The sequence below is a fragment of the Manihot esculenta genome, chromosome 12 (assembly GCF_001659605.2).
Source record: "Manihot esculenta cultivar AM560-2 chromosome 12, M.esculenta_v8, whole genome shotgun sequence".
NCBI classification, from domain to species: domain Eukaryota; kingdom Viridiplantae; phylum Streptophyta; class Magnoliopsida; order Malpighiales; family Euphorbiaceae; genus Manihot; species Manihot esculenta.
Genome location: NC_035172.2, coordinates 18,495,767 through 18,518,663, shown reverse-complemented (window position 1 = coordinate 18,518,663; position 22,897 = coordinate 18,495,767). Strand labels below are relative to the sequence as shown.

The window sequence follows — 22,897 nt, the reverse complement described above, 5'->3', positions numbered from 1 at the left end:
ATGGCTCAGAGGGAGGAAGCCCTGGCTCGGGTAGTGGTCCTCGAGCAGGAGTTGGTCAAGCGGGCAGAAAGTTTTAAAGACCTGACCTTGGAGGCTGAGACAACAAAACTCCAAAATCAACATCTCAGCCAAGAGATCGAGGCTTTGAAGAAGAGATGCTCAGCCCTGCTTGAGGATGCTAAGCTGGCTGAAGATAGGGTTCAGCTGGAGTGTGAGGAGCGCTTGCGGGAATTTAAGGAGTCAGCCGAACTGAAGAAGGAGATTGAACAGGCCTGTGAGGTTCGTCTTCAAGCTTACAGGGACTCTTCTGAGTTGAAAGCAGAGATAGCTGAGGCCTGCCAGGCACGACTTGCCGAGTACAAGGCCTCTGACGAACTGAAGACGGCTATTTGGCGAAAGGGCTTCCGTATGTTCGCGTCTGGCTTCAATCGAGGTTTGAGGGAGGCCAGACAGGCTCCTTCTGCTTCGCTGTCTGAACTCCGAGCCAAAGAGGAAGACTCTGATGGCGAGGAGGTGCTTTATAGAGAGGATGACCTTCCCCTGCCTAAGGAAACTTCTCACACTTCAGCTGGGCCCTCTGATAAGGACACTGGGCTAGGAGAAAAGGAAGATATGGAGGTCCTCGAACCTGAGGAGGACAACTCCAGGCCTCAAGAGGAGGATGTAGAGCTAGGAGTGGAAGATGCTGGGCCCCATGGGCAAGAGATGATACTTTATGCAGGTGATGGGAGATCTGAGCAAGAGGGCACCAAACCTCCCCTAAGCAGTAATGTAAATACTAATGTAGAGGGCAATAGTGTAGATAGTGAAATACCTAGGAATGTAAGCCCTTTGAGGACAATCTTTCCTCCCATAATCTTAGATGATTAGATTGTAAATTTTCCCGCTCTTTTATTGAAATTTTATTTTTGTTTACTTGAATTCTTTTTTGTCTTTCATTTATATTCGAGCTGTTCTTACTTCTACTTATCAATAATGAAACACTTATATTGTGTACTTCGTAATTTTTCTAAGGAATCCACTATACTATCTTTCCTTTTTGCCTTCAAGCTCGTCAGAACTGAAATATTATCAATTGACAGGACTTTTGATTTATAAATTTATCTATTTCACTAAGGTATACTTACCCGTATGCTTTTTTCGAGCTGAACTGGCCGTGCCTGCTAGCTCTGTTTCAATAGTGGGTTAAACTCGCGATCTTTTGAGGTGATGAGCAAGGCTGGCCTTTTTGCTTTTAGTTCTGATTTGACAAGAGCTGAAGCTGGGGTCTCATCTGCTTACGCCATTGGATTTCTCCTCAGGTTGCCCCTTTACCTCCTCAGCATTTATTACATGAGTGGTGAGGGGTAAATCCCTAGACGTCATGTGTAATCGCCTGGTTTCACTTTAGGCATTTTTTTTTTTGGTCAGGGCTTCTTATTGCCCCTAAGTGTTTTATGTGCTGTCTGCTCTCGAGTGTTTTATGTGCTGTCTGCTCTCGAGTGTTTTATGTGCTGTCTGCTCTCGAGCGTTTTATGGGCTCTTTGCTGCCCCTGAGTTTTACTAGTATTGAGCTCGCTTTCTTGTGGTCGGCATGGTGCTTTGGCGCTTAGGCGCCTGCGAGCCCTGCTTTAACCTGTAGTGGGTCGTACTGCTATATGATACATGCGTTGAGGTACCTAGGTTTAATCTTGTTATGTGCTGGTTACTTTGCGAGGTCGAGGTCTTATTGGCTTTGTTAATTCGAGCTCTTTCAGGAGGTCGGATTTGAATTCTTTTATTTCTGTTTCAGCATCCTTTTGAGGTCAGCGTGGCATTTTGACGCCTTTGATTGTTGTGTGAGATCAAAGTCTCTGTACCTTATGACTCGAGCTCCTTTGGGAGGTCGGAGTTTAGCTTTTCTTTTATAGTTCCGTGCACCAATCTATTATATGAGGTCGGAACTATGTTCTTATGAGTTTGTTTTTGGGTGTGGTCGTTGTATACCACTGTTTGCTTGTGAGTATGTGATACCTGTAACGACCCGAAAATCGGACCGCTATCGGCGCTAGGATCCGGGTCGACTTAAGGCCGCCGGGACCCGTAGCAAGCCAAACATACATCCTGTAAACCTGTATAATCCCATACATGATCGACAACATGCACAAAAATTAAAACTTTTCATTCCATGAACATCAACCAAACTCAACCTGTGCATAACATAAACATAACTTTGATCCCTCTGTGGGATCTCATCTGTGCCCCCAATGGGAAACATAACATCTGTTGAGTTGGTTTACATAAACATCATCAAAATCTCTAAGATCATGTATAAAAGGGATACAACAATCTATGGTCAAGCACACACTAACATCCATAAAACTCATTACATAACTATACTGTACTTTTACATTACAATTTGATCATGTCCATTGCTAGCTATTACATAAACATGACTTCTTTACTCTAACCGGACTCCCGCACTATACTGTACCTGCAAGCCTGGGGGTAAAGGGAGAGGGGTGAGCTAAAAGCCCAGTGAGTAGAGCTAGTAAAAACACGTTAACACTATGCTCTATGAAATGCATCATAACACAAACAATCCACATAAGGGTTGGGTGAACTCGTCACCAATTAGTCCAAGTTAACTCTGTGCCAGGCCTGTAGAATGGGGTCCTGGTCTTTCCTGTCAGAACATACATTACTTACCATTTTCCCAGGGCCTCCTCTGGCTCCTGGTCTTCAAGTCCCATAACCGTGCTAGACCATAGGATGGAATCCTGGTCTTTCCTTACTCTGTGCCAGGCCTGTAGACTGGGGCCTGGTCTTTCTTACTCTGTGCCAGGCCTGTAGCATGGGGCCTGGTCTTCCTGTCATGGACTAACTGGGTCATCCGACATTCACCCACAACAACAACAATTTATGCAATGCGGCATATTCGTGAAAACTAATGCAATCATCCTATTGCAAAATCATGATGCATGAAACATGATAAAGCATTTAATTTAAAAGATTAAGTTTTAGTTCCACTCACCTCTGGCTGACTCTGACAATACCGAAGCAGCTGAACTCACTGCTGGGGTCCTCGGTTCCTCGGGTCCGAACCTACATAGGTGGACTCAAATGAGGGACCAAACGTACGTAATTACAACTCTAATATACTCCCCAAAAACCCCCTAAAACATCCTGAAAATATCACATAGAGACATGCATGAAATAGCTGAACAGGGCACTTTCGGCGGCACCTTCGGCGGCCGAAAGTCCTGGACAGATCCGAAAGTCAGGCACTTTCGGCGGCACCTTCGGCGGCCGAAAGTCCCAGACAGAGACGAAAGTCTCTTTTCGGGGGCAACTTCGGCAGCCGAATGCTGCCTCCACAAAGGGGGTTCGGCGGCCGAAACTCCCTTCGGCGGCCGAACCTGGTTTCTGCCGGAAGGGCAGAAACTTGGTTCACATGAACCCCTTGCCTCCCAAAACCTCAAATCAAGCATAAATCTCAACCAAATCATGCATACAAGTTCCTAGGGGCCTCAAAACATCAAATACCCCAACTACAACACTTCAAACATACTCAAGCAAGCCACATTGTTCAAAACATCAACATTAACCCATAACTCAACATATAACCTAACATGCATTTCTACCCATAGATCTTGCATAAAACTTATTTAAAACACATAAGGAGCTTAAGATCGGCTCTTACCTCTTGAAGATCGAGAGAGAGACGACCTAAACTTGGAGATCCACGAAAATGAGCTCCTGAGTTCCCAAAGCTCCAAAACTTGCTTCAAAAGCTTAAATCTTCCAAACCAAGTGAAAACAAGTGAAAATCTTGAAAGATTTAGAGGAAGAACATCAAAAATGGGTGAGGGACGGCGGAAAGCTCACCTTGGCCGAAAATGGGAAAAGCTCGCCCGTTTTCGGCTAAGGGACCCTTTTATAGTGGCTGGCCAGACCACGTTCGGGGGCCGAATGTGCCTCCGCATGCATGCCATGTTCGGCGGCCGAACCTGGACTTCCCTCACTCATGCTTTCGGGGGCCTAACGTGCCTCCAAAACGCATGCATGTTCGGCGGCCGAACTTGACTTTCGGCGGCCGAACCTGGGTTTTCCTCCAAGGACTTTTCTTGTAAAAACTTATTTAATTTCATACTTAAAATCATAAAACACCTTAAAACGTTTTTATAAAACATGATTCTACCCTTCTAGAGGTCTCCGACATCCGAGATTCCACCGGACGGTAGGAATTCCGATACCGGAGTCTAGCCGGGTATTACAATACCGGAAGATCACTAGGGACCCCGGTCTTTGTTGCTTCGGGAGATCTTTGAGATCTTTACTGCTGTTTTTCGCTCCGAGAGGTCTTTTGAGATCCTCGCTGGCCATTTTTGCTCCAGGAGATCTTACGGGATCCTGGCCGTTTTTGCTCCGGGAGATCTTTTTGAGATTCTCGCCGGTCGTTTTTGCTCCGGGAGGTCTTTTTGAGATCCTCGCCGGCCGTTTTTGCTCCAGGAGGTCTTACGAGATCCTGGCCGTTTTTGCTCCGGGAGATCTTTTTCAGATCCTCGCCGGCCGTTTTTGCTCTGGGAGGTCTTTTTGAGATCCTCGCTGGCCGTTTTTGCTCCAGGAGATCTTACGGGATCCTGGCCATTTTTGCTCCGGGAGGTCTTTTTGAGATCCTCGCCGGCCGTTTTTGCTCCGGGGAGATCTTTGTGATCCCGCCGGCCTTCTTTGCTCCAGGAGATCTTACGGGATCCTGGCCGTTTTTGCTCCGGGAGGTTTTTTTGAGATCCTCGCCGGCCGTTTTTGCTCCAGGGAGATCTTTGTGATCCCGCCGGCCTTTTTTGCTCCAGGAGATCTTACGGGATCCTCGCTGGCCGTTTTTGCTCCGGGAGGTCTTTTTGAGATCTGTTCTTTTCTTTTCCTGAGAGAGTTAGTACTCATAATAATAGAGTTAATCATTGCATTTATAAGATGTGTTATTTCGTGCTTTCATAGTACAAGAATTTCTTTTCGCAAATATTTTAAGGAAAATACCTCTCTAGCTTGTTCAACCTTTTGTTCCTCCAACGACCATGTTGATGGTCCTATTAGATCCGTCATTCACCTGCCATGTTCCCGCTCTTCTGAGTGTCTGTCCTGTTGGGTTTGGCTGAGGCCTTTGTTCTTCTGGTTTCTTTATGAAGTTCTTGAGGTGTCCCCTCTTTATTAGCCTTTCGATCTCAGCAATCAACTGGAAGCAGTTATTGGTGTCATGGCCGTTCGTGCGGTGGTACTGACAATATTTGTCAGGATCTCATTGGTTCGGTTCCGTTTTCATAGGCTTGGGCCACTGGAGGAACTCCTTGTCTTGGATGGCCATGAGCACTTCGGCTTTAGAGGCATTGAGAGGGGTCGGTTTCTTTGGAGCCCACGGGGGGAGTGACCTTTGTTCTGAGACCCGAGAAGGGAGAGGTCTTTGGTCCCTGCGCTCCCAGGGTTGTCTATACGGTTCAAGTCTCTTGCCATGCTTTTTCTCGTTCCTCTCCAGCCTTCCCTCTTCCGGTGCTTTCCCCTTGTCTGTTGCTCCTTTAGCGAACCTGCTTGTCACTAAGGCGTCATCCTGCCTTATGTATTTTTCAGCCCGCTTCATTAGCTCGGCCAGTGAGGTCGGAGGCTTCCTACTCAGTGAACCAAAGAACTCTACTGAGGTCGTTCCCTTCTGCATGGCTTCTACAGCCCTTCCTTCATCGAGCTCGGAGATTTGCAAGGCCTCCGTATTGAAACGGGCGACGTATTCCCTGAGTGATTCGTCTTTCCTCTGTCTGATCGTCTCCAGGTAACTCGTCTTCCTATCTGCGGGCACTCCAGCGATAAAACGGCTGATGAAGCGAGTGGCCAGATCTCTAAAGCTACTAATGCTTCCCGCCTCAAGGCTGTTGAACCACGCCCGTGCTGGCCCCGAGAGCGTCATAGGAAATACCTTGCACATCAGGGCGTCTGACAGAGTTTGTAGCTCCATGAAAGTCTTGTAGTTCAAGACATGCTCCCTAGGGTTCCCAGCCCCGTCGTATGCGGCCATAGGCGGCATCATAAACTTCTTAGGCACGGTCTCTTGCTGTACCCATTTCGAGAAGGGCGAAGAGGTGGGCAGGAGGGCCTGGTTCTGATCCTTCGTTCCTAGCTAGGCCAAGAGTTGCTCTCTCATCTTTTGCAACTTTTGGTCTACACTCTCCCCTTCCCGCATGGGCTTCCTCTCCTGGTGGGCCTCCTCTTCCCATGTTTCACTCCCCATTCTTCCGGTGGTTTCGGCGGAGTAGCTATCGACTTCATCATTCTCTATCAGCTCCTTCACCCTCCTTCCATGAACTCGAGCTGTCGGCTCTTCCTCTTCTCCGGCTCTCCTCCTCCCGTATCCGGTTTCGTAGCTGATAGTTCTGGGGTGGTTGAAGGTAGGCTGAGGTTCGTTGGTCTGGGGTTCTTCTACCACCGGTGACACATTGGCGGGGGTGTTAAGGCCCCGTTGCTGCATTATCTACCCCAGCCAGTGGGCGGTGCTCTGTAGTTGGAGGGCCATGGTTTGGAGGTCTTGGTTGGACAAGGTGTCGGTGGAAGCATTCCCCGTCAGGCTTGGCGAGGGGTTGAAAGGGATTGGTGTTTGGTTATTTGGTGTTGTAGGACTAGAAAAGGAGAACTGCTGCCTCTCTTGGGCAGAGCTCAGGTCATTTGGAGTGACGTTGTTTTCATTGTAATTAGCCATTGTGGATCTCAGTGGGTGTTTTGTGAGAGTGGAACTCCGGCGATGAAAAGATCTCCTTCGTCCCCACAGACGGCGCCACTTGATGATCTGAGATCCAGAAAATAAGGTTTTACAATGGGTTCTGTAAGACAGAAAAAGCTTAGACCTAGAGGAGAGTATTTCTCCTTTTATATGTTTCCTTTTGTCTACTAGTGACGTGTTAACAGAACGTGTATCATTGGACCACCTATCCCTGCTACGTTGATACGGACGTACGAGGGAATCAGATCTTTGTCCCATGCGTAACGGCCCCTGATTCTCCCCGGGCGCGCATGCAGATGGTCCCACAAGGTGAAGGGGCTGAACTCCTTCCTGATTCTGAGCTGGGCCAGGGGATGAGGTTGAGACTAGGCCCGGAGAGGATCTGTCCATCGGGCCGGAAGAGCTAAGCCGGCCTGTTCTGAAGGAGCTGATTAGAGCCCGGTCTTTGAGTTGAATGGGCCGGACCCGGTTCTTGGGGGAGACTTAGAAACCTTCAGATTATGGGTCGTCCTAATGGGCCTGACCTTAGTCTGGAGTGAAGAAATCCAGCGGTCATCAAGCTCCATTTTGGCCACGTTATTAATTTGATTTCAACAACATCATTTGATTCTTTTGCCAAAAAATCCATTGAATTCTCTCTATTTATTTGGATTAAAACAGGTCTTCTATCCCTTTTCTCTTAAAAAAAAATCTCTCTTTTACCTTTAGAAATGGCTGACAATTCACAAGCTGTTGCTAAGGTTGCTATTAATGAGGATGCTATCAATTCTTCCACTCCTAGCAGTGGACAAAGCACACCCTCTATGGTCAACGAGGTAGATTTAAACGATCTGAGCATCGAGCAAATGCTCTAGTATGTCAGAAGGTTACATGTTATCTTTTAGCATTACAAAGCTAGGGAAGAGGCGTCACTCATGGCTCTCAGAGGGAGGAAGGAAGTTTTTGTAGAGACCTCAAGCCATCAGATAATGTTCCTAAGGACCCTAGCTGGAAGCTGGTACGGACTGCTCAAAGGTGCCAAGAAGGATGGGAAGAGAACAAAAGGATGGGTCAAAAGCAAGGCCAAAAGCTGGAGAAGCATGGGTATGAGGGAGACCACAGAAGTTACTTGGTCTTCTAAGGAAGGAATGACCGAGGTAAGTGTAATACCCGGCTAGATTCAGACATCAGAATTTCTACCGTCCGGTGGAATTCGAGGATGTTAGAGGTCTCTGGAAGGGTAAGAGAAAGTTTTCTAAAATGATTTCCAGTGTTTTAAAGGTTTAGAGTGAAAAAGGAGTGAGTGTTGAAGAGAAATGGCCAAGAAGGCATTTTTATTGTTCCTCCTCACTGGGCTCTAGAGCTCATCCCACTCCCTTAACCCCAGTTTTGCAGGTCCTGAGATAGCTATGAGAAGTCAAAGTCAGCAAGAGTACAGAGGAACGTTATGCATGAATGTATGTTGTAATAGCATAGTGGACATGATGTAATTAAAAGCTTAGTGGTAATGTCATGTATAGCTATGTACTGTCATATACTGGATAGACTTGTGCTTTCCCTAGTGTTATTGCTATAGTGTGATGTATGATTAATCCCTTGTACATGAATCCTTTTTACGTTTCTTGATGAGAAATGTGTGAGTTAGGCTTAAAGTATGGCTTCGATGAGATACCAGTGGGATGTGTTACAGATGAAAAGGGTTTCAATCCCTTGAACCACAGCAGATAGTAGTCCCTGGTATAGGCCCTGAGGGCCATTTCAGATTAGCATATCTGAGTAGCAGTAGTTAAGCCTACAGAGTTTTACAGGATTGTTGAGTCGTTTTGTATCATGTATGAGATTTATCAGGTACATAGAGAGTATCGTTGGTTTGCTACGGGTCCCGGCGGCCTTAAGCCGATCTGGATCCTAGTGCCAGTAATGGTTCGGGCCGTTACAGAGGGGTACCGGTTTCCGGGTCGTTACAGTAAGTATAAGAAATATATCTCATTGAATGACTTACAAATGCATATTCTAATGTGGATTAGAAAAAATGACAACAAGATGAGACGGCCTCTCAAACTCATCCCTAAGAAAGACGAAAAATGAGACAGGACCAAGTACTGCAATTTTTATGAAGACTATAAACATGTAACAAAGGAGTGCCAACAATTGAAAGACAAGATCGAAAGATTAGTAGGAAATGATACACTTTGAAAGTTCATCAGAAAGAGTAAAAAAGATAGGAGGCCCGACCTCAAGGTAACAATTTCTAAAACTACCCCTAACAATGAACCTATGTGGAGTTATTCATGTGATTGCAGAAGGATCGAGTGTTAATAGGGGTGATAATAAGGAAAATATCATAGATGTCCAGTTTTTGAGTCAAACTCCAAGTTTTAAAATCAGTCAAGTCAGACAATCAAGTCTTTTATTTTATCCTTAGAGAAATATTTATTTATTTTATGAAAATATAATAAAATTTGGATGCATTCTTCAAGCTTCTTTTTTTATAGGAAATTCAAAATCGTTGGATGGATGAAAGCGTGGAGACAAAAACAAAGGCCATAAGGCAATTGCCAAGCCATCCGGATATGAGTCCTGCATATAACCCGACGTTGGTCCGTATAAACAAATTCATAAAATACCACAAGTCCATCTGGGCATAGGTCCCACATATAATCCAGGTATTGGTTCACGAAAAAAATTCATAAAAGGCCACAACACCATTCGGGCATGGGTCCCGCATATAATCCGAGCATTAGTTTATGAAAATAAATATTCATAAAAGGCCACAAGGCCATTCGGGCATGGGTTGCGCATAACGAGACATCTCATCCCAGGCCGCAAGAAGGTTGTACACTAGGCCAGAAAATCAAGTGTTTGTCCCACTTTACAAAAAGATTCTAAGACATTTCATGTTAGGCCACAAGGCAAGTATACGTCGGACCAGAAAACTGGATGTTAGTCCCGCTTCACAAAAAGATTCTAAGGCATTTCATGCCAGAACATAACGCGAGTATATGCTAGGCTAGAAAACCGAGTGTTAGTCTTATTTTACAAAAAGATTCTAAAATATTTCATGCTAGGTCGCAAGGCGGGTATACGCTAGGTCAAAAAATCAGGTGTTAGTCCCGCTTTGCAAGAAGATTTTAAGACATTTTATACCAAGCAGCAAGACGGGTATATATCAGGCTAGAAAACCGGGTGTTAGTCTCGCTTTACAAAAAGATTCTTAAGCATTCATGCCAGGTCGCAAGGCGGACATACACCAGGCTAGAAAATCGGTGTTAGTTCCGCTTCACAAGAAGATTTGGAGGCATTCATACCAGGCCGCAAGGCGGATATATGCCATGCCAGAAAATTGGGTGTTATTCATGCTTCACGAGAAGATTCTAAGCCGCAAGGCGGTTACATGCCAGGCTGACCAACCGGATGTTAGTCCCGCTTCACAAGAAGATTCTAAGGCATTTTATGCCAGGCCATAAGGCGAGTTTACACCAAGCCAACTGACCAAGTGTTAGTCCCGCTTCATGAGAAAATTTTAAGGCATTTTATGTTAGGCCACAAGGTGGGTATACACTAGACAGACCAATCAAGTGTTAGCCTCGTTTCAGGTGTAGATTCTAAGGCATTTCATGCCAGATCACAAGGCAAGTATACGCCAAATTGACTAACCGAGTGTTAATATCACTTCACGAAAAGATTCTAAGGCATTTCATGCCAATTCACAGGGCGAGTATATGCTAGACCGACCAATAGGATGTTAATCCTGCTTCATGAGAAGATTCTAAGGCATTTCATGTCAGGCCGCAAGTGAGTATACGACAAGCCGAGTAACCGGGTGTTAGTCTCGCTTCACAAGAAGATTCTAAGGCATTTCATGCCAGGCTGCAAGGTGGGTATACGACATGTCTGAAGTCTCGATAAAGCTGAAAAATGCCCGAGAAGGCTGGAAAAGGCTAAGGAACTCGTAAGGGTTAGAAGATGCTTGGAGGATCCTTAAGGCTGGTTGGTGCTAGAGAGAGCCTGAAAACTTGTCAAGGCATTACTATATCACTTGGATCAATTTTTGCTAAACAAGATCTTGGACCTGACTAGTCGGTAAGACAAGTAAGTAAGAAAGTAAGGACATCGTGTGCTCAGCTTGAACAGACAAACCACATGCTCCAGATCATGAAGATAACTCTCACCTTCGAATCTAAAGAATCGAAGACCAGCGGGGGGACCTATGATGCTACACAAGATTCACCCAAAGCAGGGCATGAGTTGTCACCACATAATAGGTTCACGAGGCAAAGGTCTGGTAAATAGGTGTCATGGTTTCACCTGAGGAAAGGAAGACTAGGACACCTTAACACCCGGTACATCATCAAGACTTGCCCTCTCCTGGATAGGGTGAGTCTTGGTACAAAGTTATTGTTATCAGCTCACCGTATCCCCATTACGCCTGTAATCGTAGGATCACCTACCTATCAGCTGGTGATATCCCCTATCAAGCAATTGGCTACATCATCGTTGGATTACTAGGAAATATTATATTTATCTCCATCTTGTTACAGTATAAAAGGAGAAGAATCATAGAGGTAAATGTACGTTATTTTCTCACACATCTACTCTTGAGTTCTAAACGTCATACTCGTCTTTCTTTACTTTATTGACTTGAGCGTCGGAGTGACCGTCGTAGACATCCACTACCTCATGTTCTCTTTCTTGCAGGTTTAGCCAATTACAACACAGCTCCATTTCGGCCATGACGTCAATTTAGTTTCAGAAACATCAAGTTATCCTAAAATTATTGTTCACTTTCTTTTTTACACTATAATAATATATAAATTGATCATTATAACCCTATTTAATTTTATCTTATTTTTAAGAAATCTAACATCTCTTAATATTTAATAAAATTTAATCTCTTTAAGTTGTGTATAATTGAAAAGTTAATAAAAAATATCTTTTTTAATATGTGTAAAAAAATAAAATAAATAAAAATTATAAAATTAATGGAGTAATAATTATCTAAAATTTCTTTTACTATATATATATATATATATATATATATATATATATATATATATATATATATATATATATATATTATTTAAACTTTAAAATAAACTATATCAAATTAAGAATTTTATTATTAATAAAAGTTTATAAATGATGGTAAGTATAAATGTAGAAAAAATATTAAATCATGTTAGTAAAATAATAAAATAATGCAGATGGCGTGCAAATAATAACTAATTAAGTAATTAACATTGAATGCGTGCAATAATTAATTGAGTAATTGAATAAACTAAAAATGTGAATTTTTTTTTTAAAAAAATTGTGATAAAGTTGAATATTTTTGTAATGAGGCCAAAACAAATTCAAGACTTTAATTCCAGTACGAAAAGCAACCTTTGTTTTTCCATCACAACCCTAATATTCATATTATGGTTTTATTTAATTAGTATTCAACTTTGAATGACTGATCGAATTGCACAGTTATTTAAGTTAAAATAATAATAATAATGACTATTATTAAATTTAATAAAAATAAAAAAATAATAATAATAATAATTACTATTATTAATGGCTACTTATATGATAAATCTCTGAAAATAAATTGTTTTGGAACCGAGGCTCTTGTTTTTTACATTGATGTTGATTTTTCTTTGTGGCTAGATTTGTGGATTACAAGAAGGGATTGCTTTAGTGCTTGAATGAAATATCATTTGGATAGTTAAGATTATTTTTTAGGTGGAAATCGATCTATTATCATTCTCTTATTTATTAGAAATTCTCTCTCCAAGAGTCGCTTAATTTATTTTTTATTTTGTTTGATATTTTTTATTTTAAACTAATCTTATGTTATTTCTAATGTGAGATTTATTTATAGACTAGTAAATATGAAACTATGTGATTATAGGTGTGATAAGAATATGTTAGATTGCATTATTTAATGGTAATTTTTCACAGAGTCTCATTCGGTTAATTAAGAAGAGGAATTTTGATGAAGAGTTAAAACCTGAAACGTTCGAGTCTTTTTTTTTTCTTTGGTGGAACTGAATATCAACTGATTATAGTCTTGTCATATAACCCTATATTCGAGTGTCAACACACAACCTATTTTGAATGATTATTGTATTATATAACCTATTAATAAGAAAAACTCCTTTAGATATGTCAAAAAATATTTTTTTATCAATGAAATTTAATAATGTAAAACTCTTTTTATAAACAAAAAGATTGAAAGTTGCCGAAAAAGCAGTATTTCATAAAGATTCTTTGGTCATGTAAAATAAAAAATAGTCAATTATTATTTTAAAATTTATTTTTTTATGCAGATTAATTATTCATAGAAAGTATTCAATGGTCTATTCTATTATTATTTTTCTACTATAAATTATTTACATAATTTTATTGTAATAAATAGCATTCGAATCCTATTTTCCTGCAATATATAATCATAATATATTATATATTATTAAAAGTACAACCATAATATATTAATTTTATACGAGCATAAAACAGACATTAAAGGTAATCAATAATTAAAAATCGAAGGTTTTTTTTTTAAAAAAATTATTATTTAGTTTAATATAAAGAAATTTATAATTAATTCATTGTTTTTTAAAAAAATATATTATAATATCCATTACATTTCAAAAAATCTACTATTTAATCTATTTACTAATTTTAATCATTAAATATCTTCCAATTTATTTTTTCTGATTTAAAAAAATTTATTAATTATCACTCAAATTTATAAAAATTTTACTAATTAGTCCCTTCATATTTAAAATATTTAAAATTTTTTATAATACTTAATGAATAAAATTAATAGAGATACTAATTAATAGACTTTTTTTTAAAATGTTCAAAATATCTTAATATATTTTTAAAATTGAAGGAGTAACTAATGAGTTTATCTATAATATAGGTACTAAATAATAATTTTTTTTAAAAAAAAGAATTTTGAAAAAATGTACAAAATTCAGTCACGACATGTCGTTTACTTCGAAAGGTGGAAAAAAAGGAAAACTGGCAGGCAGTTTAAAATGCAAGGCGCTTTCTTTTCTACAACCTTCTAGCGTATCGAAGCGCGGTGTTGAGCTGCGCGCGAGTCACGATGTAAAGAGTGTTTCACCTCCCTCCCTCTTATTACGACTTAAGACCTGCTATTCGCGTGTCAGCGTCCGTACGATAAATGCTACTCTTTTTGAACATCTGCACACAGTTGTTTTGATTGACCCATTTGCTCTATCGACGTGACTAAACCTTAAGCTTCTCTCCATGAACTGATGGATTCTGTGCCCTTTACACCCTACACTATCCTATTTTTCCTTCCACCGGCTATTCCAGTTCACCGGTCAATGTCGTCGCCCGCCTATTAATCACCAGTCTGTTTTCATCCTTACGAGGCTTAAAAAGAATAATATTAATAACTTCAAGTGCACACAACTCAGCATGTGAGCTACTCAAAGAGAAGACAAAAGAATGGAGTCGCATATGCGAGTTACATTACCCTGATGGTGAAGCCAAAGGACTCATAGAGTAATATTAGAAGAAATGTAGGGGTAAAATGGGGGATATGAAAAGATGTACAAGCTTCGCTTGTCTTTAACGGAACGCGAGGGATGAAGTGGTGACGCTGAGAGAGAAAGAGAGAGGTAGGCGTAAGAGAAAAAGACAGAAGGACCCATAATGAGAATAAGGACAAAGAAGGGAGGGAGGCGGTGCGGCAGTGGTGGATGGTCCGGTGGGGAATGAGAGTGGTGGTGCGACTGTATTGCACTGTACACTGACTTCTGCAGCCAACAGAAAAGGATGCAGACTCCATTGTGTTGGTAAGCAATTGTGTGCACAGACCTTCATTCCATTAATTGCTCGATCAGTGAGCCTTGTCTGATATATAACATCTTCTTCTTAGTATTTAAAATTCTTTTTGTTTTAATTCCTGGCTTAGCAGCCAAAAGAGCTCAAAAATATTTAGTTTTTAAAATCATAATAAAATATATTTAACATATATATATATATAAAACGATGATAAAAAATTCGAAAGAAAATAGAGTTTTGATATATTGGTCCTTTTATTTCACTCTTTTTTTTTTTAATATTCTTTCTCTTTTATCGGGCCGTACATATAGATATTCTATTCCTTCATTATCAGACATCTTTTTAATTCTTTTCGGCAGTATATATAAATTGATTTGGTATTCGATACATAAAAATTTACGGCCCTATTGACCTATTAAATTGAATAAACTAAATTTTGACCTTTTAGTTTTGACCATGTTAAATTAAATCCATTGATTTAAAATTCAGATCATGCTGGTAAAAGTAGACCGGTGTGCTGGGTTATTATAAAAGTTTGGCTGACCTTTTTTATGATTTTAATAAATATAGAAGTGTTTGAAATTCAACTAATTTTAAAAATTAAAAATTATTTTATTTTTTAATAAGATTAATTAATACAGATCTAAATTAATCGAATAATATTTATAAAAGTAAAGCAAAGTTAGGGAGATAAAGAACAGTGATGATGATGAATGGATGAAGCTTGTTTTTATCCACAACAGGAAAATGTAAGCAGCAAATGTGGAAAACTTAACAAAGCAGACAAGAAGGTTGTTTTCTGATCAGCAGCAAATCCTGCCAATTTGCCTTGTTGTTATATTATTCTGTTTTTTATTATTATTAGGTATAAAGATCCAGTCAACCGATTTTGGATTTGACAAGATGTTTTCCACATATCAAGCCACCCATTGGTAAATCTCCAAGAAAAGATTTAGCATTAAAGATTTGGATTTTCCATCAGAAAAATTTCATATTTGGATGATTCAAAGGCTGATAATATCTGTTTGTCCATGAATGCCAGATTTACGAGTGGTTTAGGAGATTTTGTTTCCATAACTAAGAACTTATGGTCTCTAAGTCACAAATGAAATAACTTTACCGTTACATCAAAGTCTCCCTCAGATTATTCTTTGAAATTATTAATTCATTCAATCTACAATATGAAATTAATAAACTTTGATGTGGCTTCTCATGAAGGCAAAGCAAGCCTTTTGAGTAAATATATCAAGACTACCTAAAAGAAATTGATACATTATTAGAATATTATATTCCTACTTTCAATATTTACCAATTTAATATTTAATTCCAAACGCATTTCATGTTAGCCAAAAATCAAAGATGAATAATTCTTATAATTTTAATATTTATAATAATTTAGTTTCTTTAGTTTGAGTTGACTTTTTCATTTAAAAATTAACTAATTATAAATTTAACAATAGGATAATTTTATTAATAAAAATAAAAAATTTTAGGAACTAAATTATTTAGTATTTAAAAAGTAAAAAAATTAAATTGTAAATTTTACTAAATTTTAAGTATTACACTGTAAAAATTTTTAAGTTAAGCCTTTTTAGGCTATTGGATAAAAAAATTCAAACTTTTTTATATTTATATTCTAACTTTAAAATCTTGGACAATAAACCAAACCTTTCACATTTGTCCCAATTTTAGCCATTTGTCTTAATCAATTTTGACCAAAAACATGTGTAGTCCACACATGTAGGATTATTTCTTAAAAGATCTATTGGATAAAAAAATTCAAACCTTTACTTTAATTCATATTTATATTCAAAATTTTAAATTTTAGATAATAAAACTAATTTTTTTAAATTTATCACAATTATAATCAAAAGTATTAAATTAAATTTGAAAATTTATCAAAAAAATTATAATATAATCCTTAAAATTTTATTTAACTAATAAAATAATTCTTAAAGTACATATTCTTATTTAACAATTTTCTGTTTGGTTACTCCCATTATTTACTTCTCTTTCGTATTTTTATACACATATTATAGTTAATAAAAATTTAAAATATAAATATATAAAATATATAAAATATAGTTTTTTGTCAGATCAATAAATAAATTAATATATATTATAAGTTTATTTTTTATATAAATGAGCAAAATAAAAATATTAAACTATCTCAAAACACGTGGCTAATGTATTTAAATATTTATAAAAATTATAAAGAATCACTTATTTTTTCTTTGTTTGAAATGGAAATGAAATTACGGGAGTAGAATTTGATATCTCTCAGATTTATTTAAATGTATTTACCATCAAACTAAATGTGTATGTGTGTGCGCTATAAAAGATCATTTTCTATACTAAAATATATAATATTTTATTTAATATTATTAATATAAACTATAATTTTTTATATGTTAAAAATATATACACATAACAATCGTGAATATAAATTGATCAGTTAAAAAAATTTTTTAATATATAATATTTATATGAAAAATTTTATTTGTAATAAATATTTGTTTAATATTACATATAATAAATATAAAATAAATTTACTTTTAATATAAAATTTAAATTAAAAAACTATATATTTATTAATATAAACTTTAAAAATTATATTATAATTTATTATTAACTTTTTCATATTTAATTTAATGATAAATTGAAAAAATTTAGTCCCATTATTTAAAATTTAAAATTTTAGTTATAAATATAGGTCAACGTAGATATTTAAATTTTTTTATTCAATAGATATTTTAAAAAATAATTTTATATGTTATGACTAAATTTTTTAATTAAAATTAATTAAGACAATCGGTAAAAATTAAAATAAATATAAAAAATTAATTTTAAAATTAAAATATGAATATAAAAAAATATTAAATTTTTTTTATTAATAGTCCTTTTTTTAAACTCATTGAATAGAAATTTTAAAAGGCTAATAAATAACATGACAGTTTAGAAAGAACTTCATTGTTTCTTATTTACATTAAAGCATATTGTAAATTGTAATTAAAAAAAAGAAAAAAAAGAAAGAAATTAAGACAAAAAGAGGTAACCATGTGTTGTCTCTATCAAATGAGAAGGCAAACTAGCTGTACTCGAATATCAATGCAGATCCTTCATTTCAAAATGTAAAGTCTTCCTCCTCCTCTTCTTCTTCACATCCCAAAAACAATGTTGACCGTCCAATTTTATTTTTATAAAATGATAAAATTATTTTTAATAATTTTTGTATTTTATAAAAATTTATAAAATTTGAAGTAATAAACAGTAATTTAGATGTTTTTTTTTACAAATTATTAATAATATAATTATCTGATATTTAATTATTATAATTTTTATGAGTAGAAGTTTTTATTAAATTTTAATATTAGTTCACATATTCAATTAGTGGATTGCAAAAATCAAAGACAATAAATATATATTTCCTCAATTCGAATAGCTATGGCGAACTAAGCTTTTTATATTTTTCTTTTAGGAATATATTCATTGCCTTTTTAGATTATATACTCCAAACTTATTAAAAATGGGCAAAACTAAAATCATGATAGATTTTATATTTTTTTTTTTGAATCAACGATAGATTTTATATTTAAATTTATAATATTTTATTATTTAAATATACATACACTTGAATTCTTGTAATAAAGTTTTCGCACTTGAAAAGACAATAATTCTCTTTACCAACCCTTCATCCATGGAATAAAGAGTAGTATTGGCTTTCCACTGCCCACCAGACGGTATTGCTTACAGATTGCATAGAAAAGCAAGCTGTAAAAAATGCAGAGCTTGCTCTTCTAGTGATATGAGTCTCTCATGTGCACGAGCACACAACACCAACCACCACACCCGAGGAAAAAAAATTAAGATAATAATAAAGAATACGTAGTTATCTTGATTGGGAAATTGCATCACATGAATTAGAATTAGCGCAAGGGCTCTGAAAAACATCAACAAGATAGGCCTATGCTTCCACCCTCATCACTTCCAGATGGTTGATGCTGCTGTTGGGTTTGCTGAGAATGTTGCTGTTGTTCATGGGGTTGAGGCTGTGACTCTTGTGGCAGAAGAAAAAGCTGTGCTTCGAGCTGATGATGTTGGGGATGATCCACTTGCTGTTGTTGAACTTGGTATGGTGTATCAAAGCTTCCTAAAGCAAGAGATGGTGACATAGCAGCAACAGTAATTTGATTAAAACCGGTGGTTGTACCAGAATCCACGGCGTCGAAACCTCTATTAAGCCTCACAATCTCTTGCTGCTGCTCATAAGCCCTAAACATATCCTGCTGCTCTCTTGCAGCCAAAGCAGCAGCTAATTGCTGAGCCTCAAAGATTTGGTTTTGATGTTGTTGCTGCGAAGGCTCGCGCATAACCAATTGCCCGCCGTTCGTTGGTCTACAAGGGATACCCATTATCGGCAACGCCCCATGTTGCATCATAGACGACGCATTTGGGTTACTCAGATGCTGATGAGGCATGTACGCTGGAGATTGCAGAGTCGGAAGCATTGCTTGAGGACCAATATACTGTGAGAGCTCTTTCTTGGCGTTGTAGAGATCACTCTGGAGTTCCTTCAGCCTGTGTTGAAGGATCGAGATTAGGCCAACGCAACCGTAGACGGGATCGTGGAGGCGAGCTTCGGCCTCATAGGCAAGGGAATTCACAGCATCTTCGCGTTGTGCTGTGTTGAGCTCGTTGAGAAGCTTAGCGACGTTGCTGGCCCCAAATACTTTGTGGACATTGGCGAATTTCTGAGGCTGATCCGGTGGAAAATACGGTGCAAAAACGCACTCTTGCGTGCATTTCCGCCTCAGAAACTTGCAGGCTGCACATGGCGAGTTGGGTGTTGACATTTTCCTTTTCTCTGAAAACAAACACGCAAATTTTTAAAAAATAAATCAAAGCTTGAGAAAAGATCAACCTTTCATGAATCTGGAAGAGAAAGGATCTTGAGAATACAACCAGTGAGAGAAAGAGTTATATATAATAATATATCAATACTTGAAAAAAGAATGAATATTATAAAGCGCATGGAAAGGTGGGATCACTGAGAAAGATGCAGAGTGGATTCCGGGAACCTTCGTTCACCGATTCTAGGAAGAGGATATATTTTTCTACGAAAAATCAAGATGAAAAGTATTGGGTTTTGCAAAGGATACACAAACAACTATACAAATAATCAAATCAGAAAAGCAAGCAAGAAAAGAAAAAACTATAACAGAGAGAGAAAATAGAATAAGATCTCCATCTGGGCTAAAATATATCAAAATATCGTCGAAAGTCCTAGAAAATTGCCCGGAGAAGAGGAAAAAGGAAAAGGAAAAGGGAAGATTTACAAGAGAAAGCGATAGAAAGGAGCAGAAAACAACGATCCGATACCTACTGAGTGGGTCTAAAATTACCAGAAGATGTAAAAGAAATAGAAGTGTTGTATTATTAATCCTTTATCTCTGTAGAAATCTGTCGTCTTTATATGACTGTCTCTGTCTATCTCTTGTTCATCATCATCATCGTTGAGAAACTCAAAAAAGAAAAGAAAAAACTCAAAAGGGGTAAAAGGGATCTTTCAAAATCTAATTTTCTCGTCAAAAATCACTTGTTTTTCCTTTCCCAAACTAAAAACCACACAAATCCCTTAATCTCTGCGCATGAAATTGCGAGATCGATCTTTCCATATAAATACACAGCAGGAGGTTAGGGGGCAGAAGTGGGATTATTGAATTTAATGTACAAATGTCAGTGAAGGGCGTTTTGATACAAGTGTAAAAAGGGTTGCAGGGCATAACGGGCAGTGATGCCTAAGAGATGGACAAAGAGTGACCCTACAGAAAGGCTATAAATGTTGACAGGCCCTTGAGGAGGAGACAAAAGGGAGGAATAAGGAGGTGGAGGGTGACGGTTCTTGGAGGCGGATGCCGGTGTGCCTGGTGGCTGGCCCCTAGTGCTGCCTTCTGCTTTGTCTTGCACTTCCTGGCGGCAGTTTAATTTGTTTGTGTTGCGTGCTAATATATACAATACTTTTAATGATTTTTTCCTCTTTTAATACAAAAATCTTCGAGATGTCACATTGGCATTTTTTCTATAGTTATTCTAATGCCCTTTAAATTTATTTATATCATACACTTAAATTTAAGTGTTAATTTATTTATATCATTAAATTTTAACGAAAATATCAAGCAATCATTCTAATTAATGCTAAAAATTAATATTTAAATATAATGGATAATTATTAAAAAAATTCTGACCTTTATAAATTTCAATAATTATACTCTATTTTTTTAATAAATATATTTCAAATCAATTTTTCAATTTAGTTTAATTTTTAATTTTGATTCGTTTTATTTATAATCTCAAATCATATATTCTTAAGTAGTGATAATTTTTTTATTAATAAATATAATTTTTTATTAATAAATATAATTTTTTATATAATTATAAATCATAAATAGTATGATAACCTTAATTTTAGTGAATCAACAAGCACAATTTTCTATATTTAAAAAATAGTTATATTTATTATATTTTAATAAATTTAAAATGATTAAATTCATTAAATAAAATATAAATAGTAATTATAAAATAAATTGAACTTAATTATTTTAAAATAATTATTTAACAATAGAATAAGTATAATTAATTTTTTAGATAATGAATAATGTACTTCTTAATTTATTAGCGATATCGTTATCGTAATACTTATTAGTCATAATTACACAAAAAATTATATTTGTTAATATAAAAAATAAAAAATAAATTATTAACTCTTAAAAATATATAATCTAAACTTATTAGTAAATTGAATAAAAATTAAAAATTAAACAAATCAAAAAATTAATTTGAGTATATTCGTTAAAAACAAATGGAAGATATAATTATTAAAATTAATAAAATTTGAGATTTTTTAATAATTATTTATTTAGATTATATTAAAATATTAATTTTTAATATTGATTAGGATGATAACGTGACATTTTTGTTATTAAATTTAATAGTATAATATATTTAAATTTAGTTGGTTATTTAATAGTAAAATAGTTATTTTTTTATAATTTAGAATATATTTGTTAAAACGTCAATAATTTAAAATTTTTTTTATTTTTTAAAATTATTATAAATAAATTTATTAATATATTTTATTTTTTAAATTAAAATTAAATAATAACAAATTTATTATTTTTTAAATTTTAAAATATTTTTACAACAATTATTTTTTAAATACAAATTATTTTCTGTGGGAAGTTTAATTACAAAAAATGATTTTTATTTTCTATTTTTAGTTTTATTTTGTTCTTTACAAAAAAATAAAAAAATATATATTCATTTATATAATATTAAAAATGATTTTCAATTAAAAAAATTAAAAAATATATTCAAATTATCATTGTTTTTTTAGAAAATATGTTTATTTTTTATAATATTTCCCATCTTAATTTTTATATTAATTTAAAATAAAAAAAATTCATACATTTTATAAGTAAATTATATAAATATAAAATACACAAACTATAAACGTCACAAAATTTTAATTATATGCTATACTTTAAAATATGTATTAGCATATAGTTATCTCATAACAAAAATCTTTTTATTATCTTAATGTATAAGTGCAAAAAGTTTTAATTATATAAGGATATTTAAAAACTTATGTCGCTATATCTTAAATGAATCCATTTAATTTGAATTTTAAGTTTAATTTTATTAAATGGTTTATTTTTATTAGTCAGTTTAATTTTTTATTAATCGGTCTGATTTTATATTAATCATTTTTTATTTTGATTTTTTTTAAAAAATCACTTTTATTCAATTTAATTTTGTACTCGATTCAATTTAGTTATCATTTAAAAAAAATTATTTAGTTTTTAATTATTAGAATTCAATTTGGTTTAAAACCAAAACAATTAATTTTAATTCAATTTAATTTAAAACTAAAACAATCAATTTCGTTTCAATTTAATTTAAAATCAAATCAGTCGATTACTATTTTATTAATATTTTAAAACATGACCTAATCATTGAATCGATGAAGGCAGAGGGTTAAATATTTAAGATACAAAATAGATTGATCCAAAATTTAACTAATGTATTTATATTTTTCTTGATAAAAAATAAAAAAAATATATTAATCTAATTTAATTAAAAAATTATATATACTTATTTAAATAGTATATTTTTTTATTTTTATAATGACTTTATAAATTAATAATTGTTTATATTCACATAAGTTAATTGTAACGACCCAAAAATCGGACCGCTACCGGCGCTAGGATCCAGATCGGCTTAAGGCCGCCGGGACCCGTAGCAAGCCTGACATAAACCTGTAAACCTGTATAATCCCATACATGATCAACAACAAGCATAAAAATTTAAACTTTTCCTTTAAACATCCAACTCAACCTG

General features: G+C 35.5%; 2 protein-coding genes across 2 annotated transcripts; one reads left to right on the top strand and one right to left on the bottom strand.

Annotated features, from left to right (window-relative positions):
• LOC110627572 lies at positions 1 to 870 on the top strand. Its single transcript, XM_021773920.1, has one exon. The coding sequence runs from the start codon at positions 1 to 3 to the stop codon at positions 868 to 870; it is 870 nt and encodes a 289-aa protein (XP_021629612.1).
• A 17,497-nt stretch (positions 871 to 18,367) lies between these two features.
• LOC110627974 (LOB domain-containing protein 36) lies at positions 18,368 to 20,483 on the bottom strand. The gene is made up of 2 exons (XM_021774398.2): positions 19,903 to 20,483; positions 18,368 to 19,364 (listed from the first exon to the last, which is right to left on the bottom strand). Exon 2 carries the CDS (start codon positions 19,351 to 19,353, stop codon positions 18,451 to 18,453), a length of 903 nt encoding a protein of 300 aa, XP_021630090.1. The 5' UTR covers positions 19,354 to 19,364; positions 19,903 to 20,483; the 3' UTR covers positions 18,368 to 18,450.
• Positions 20,484 to 22,897: the final 2,414 nt, after the last annotated feature.

Excerpts from the sequence above, each read along its gene's own strand:
- LOC110627572 (XM_021773920.1), top strand. The coding sequence starts at position 1 with ATGGCTCAGAGGGAGGAAGCCCTGGCTCGGGTAGTGGTCCTCGAGCAG.
- LOC110627974 (XM_021774398.2), bottom strand. The coding sequence starts at position 19,353 with ATGTCAACACCCAACTCGCCATGTGCAGCCTGCAAGTTTCTGAGGCGG.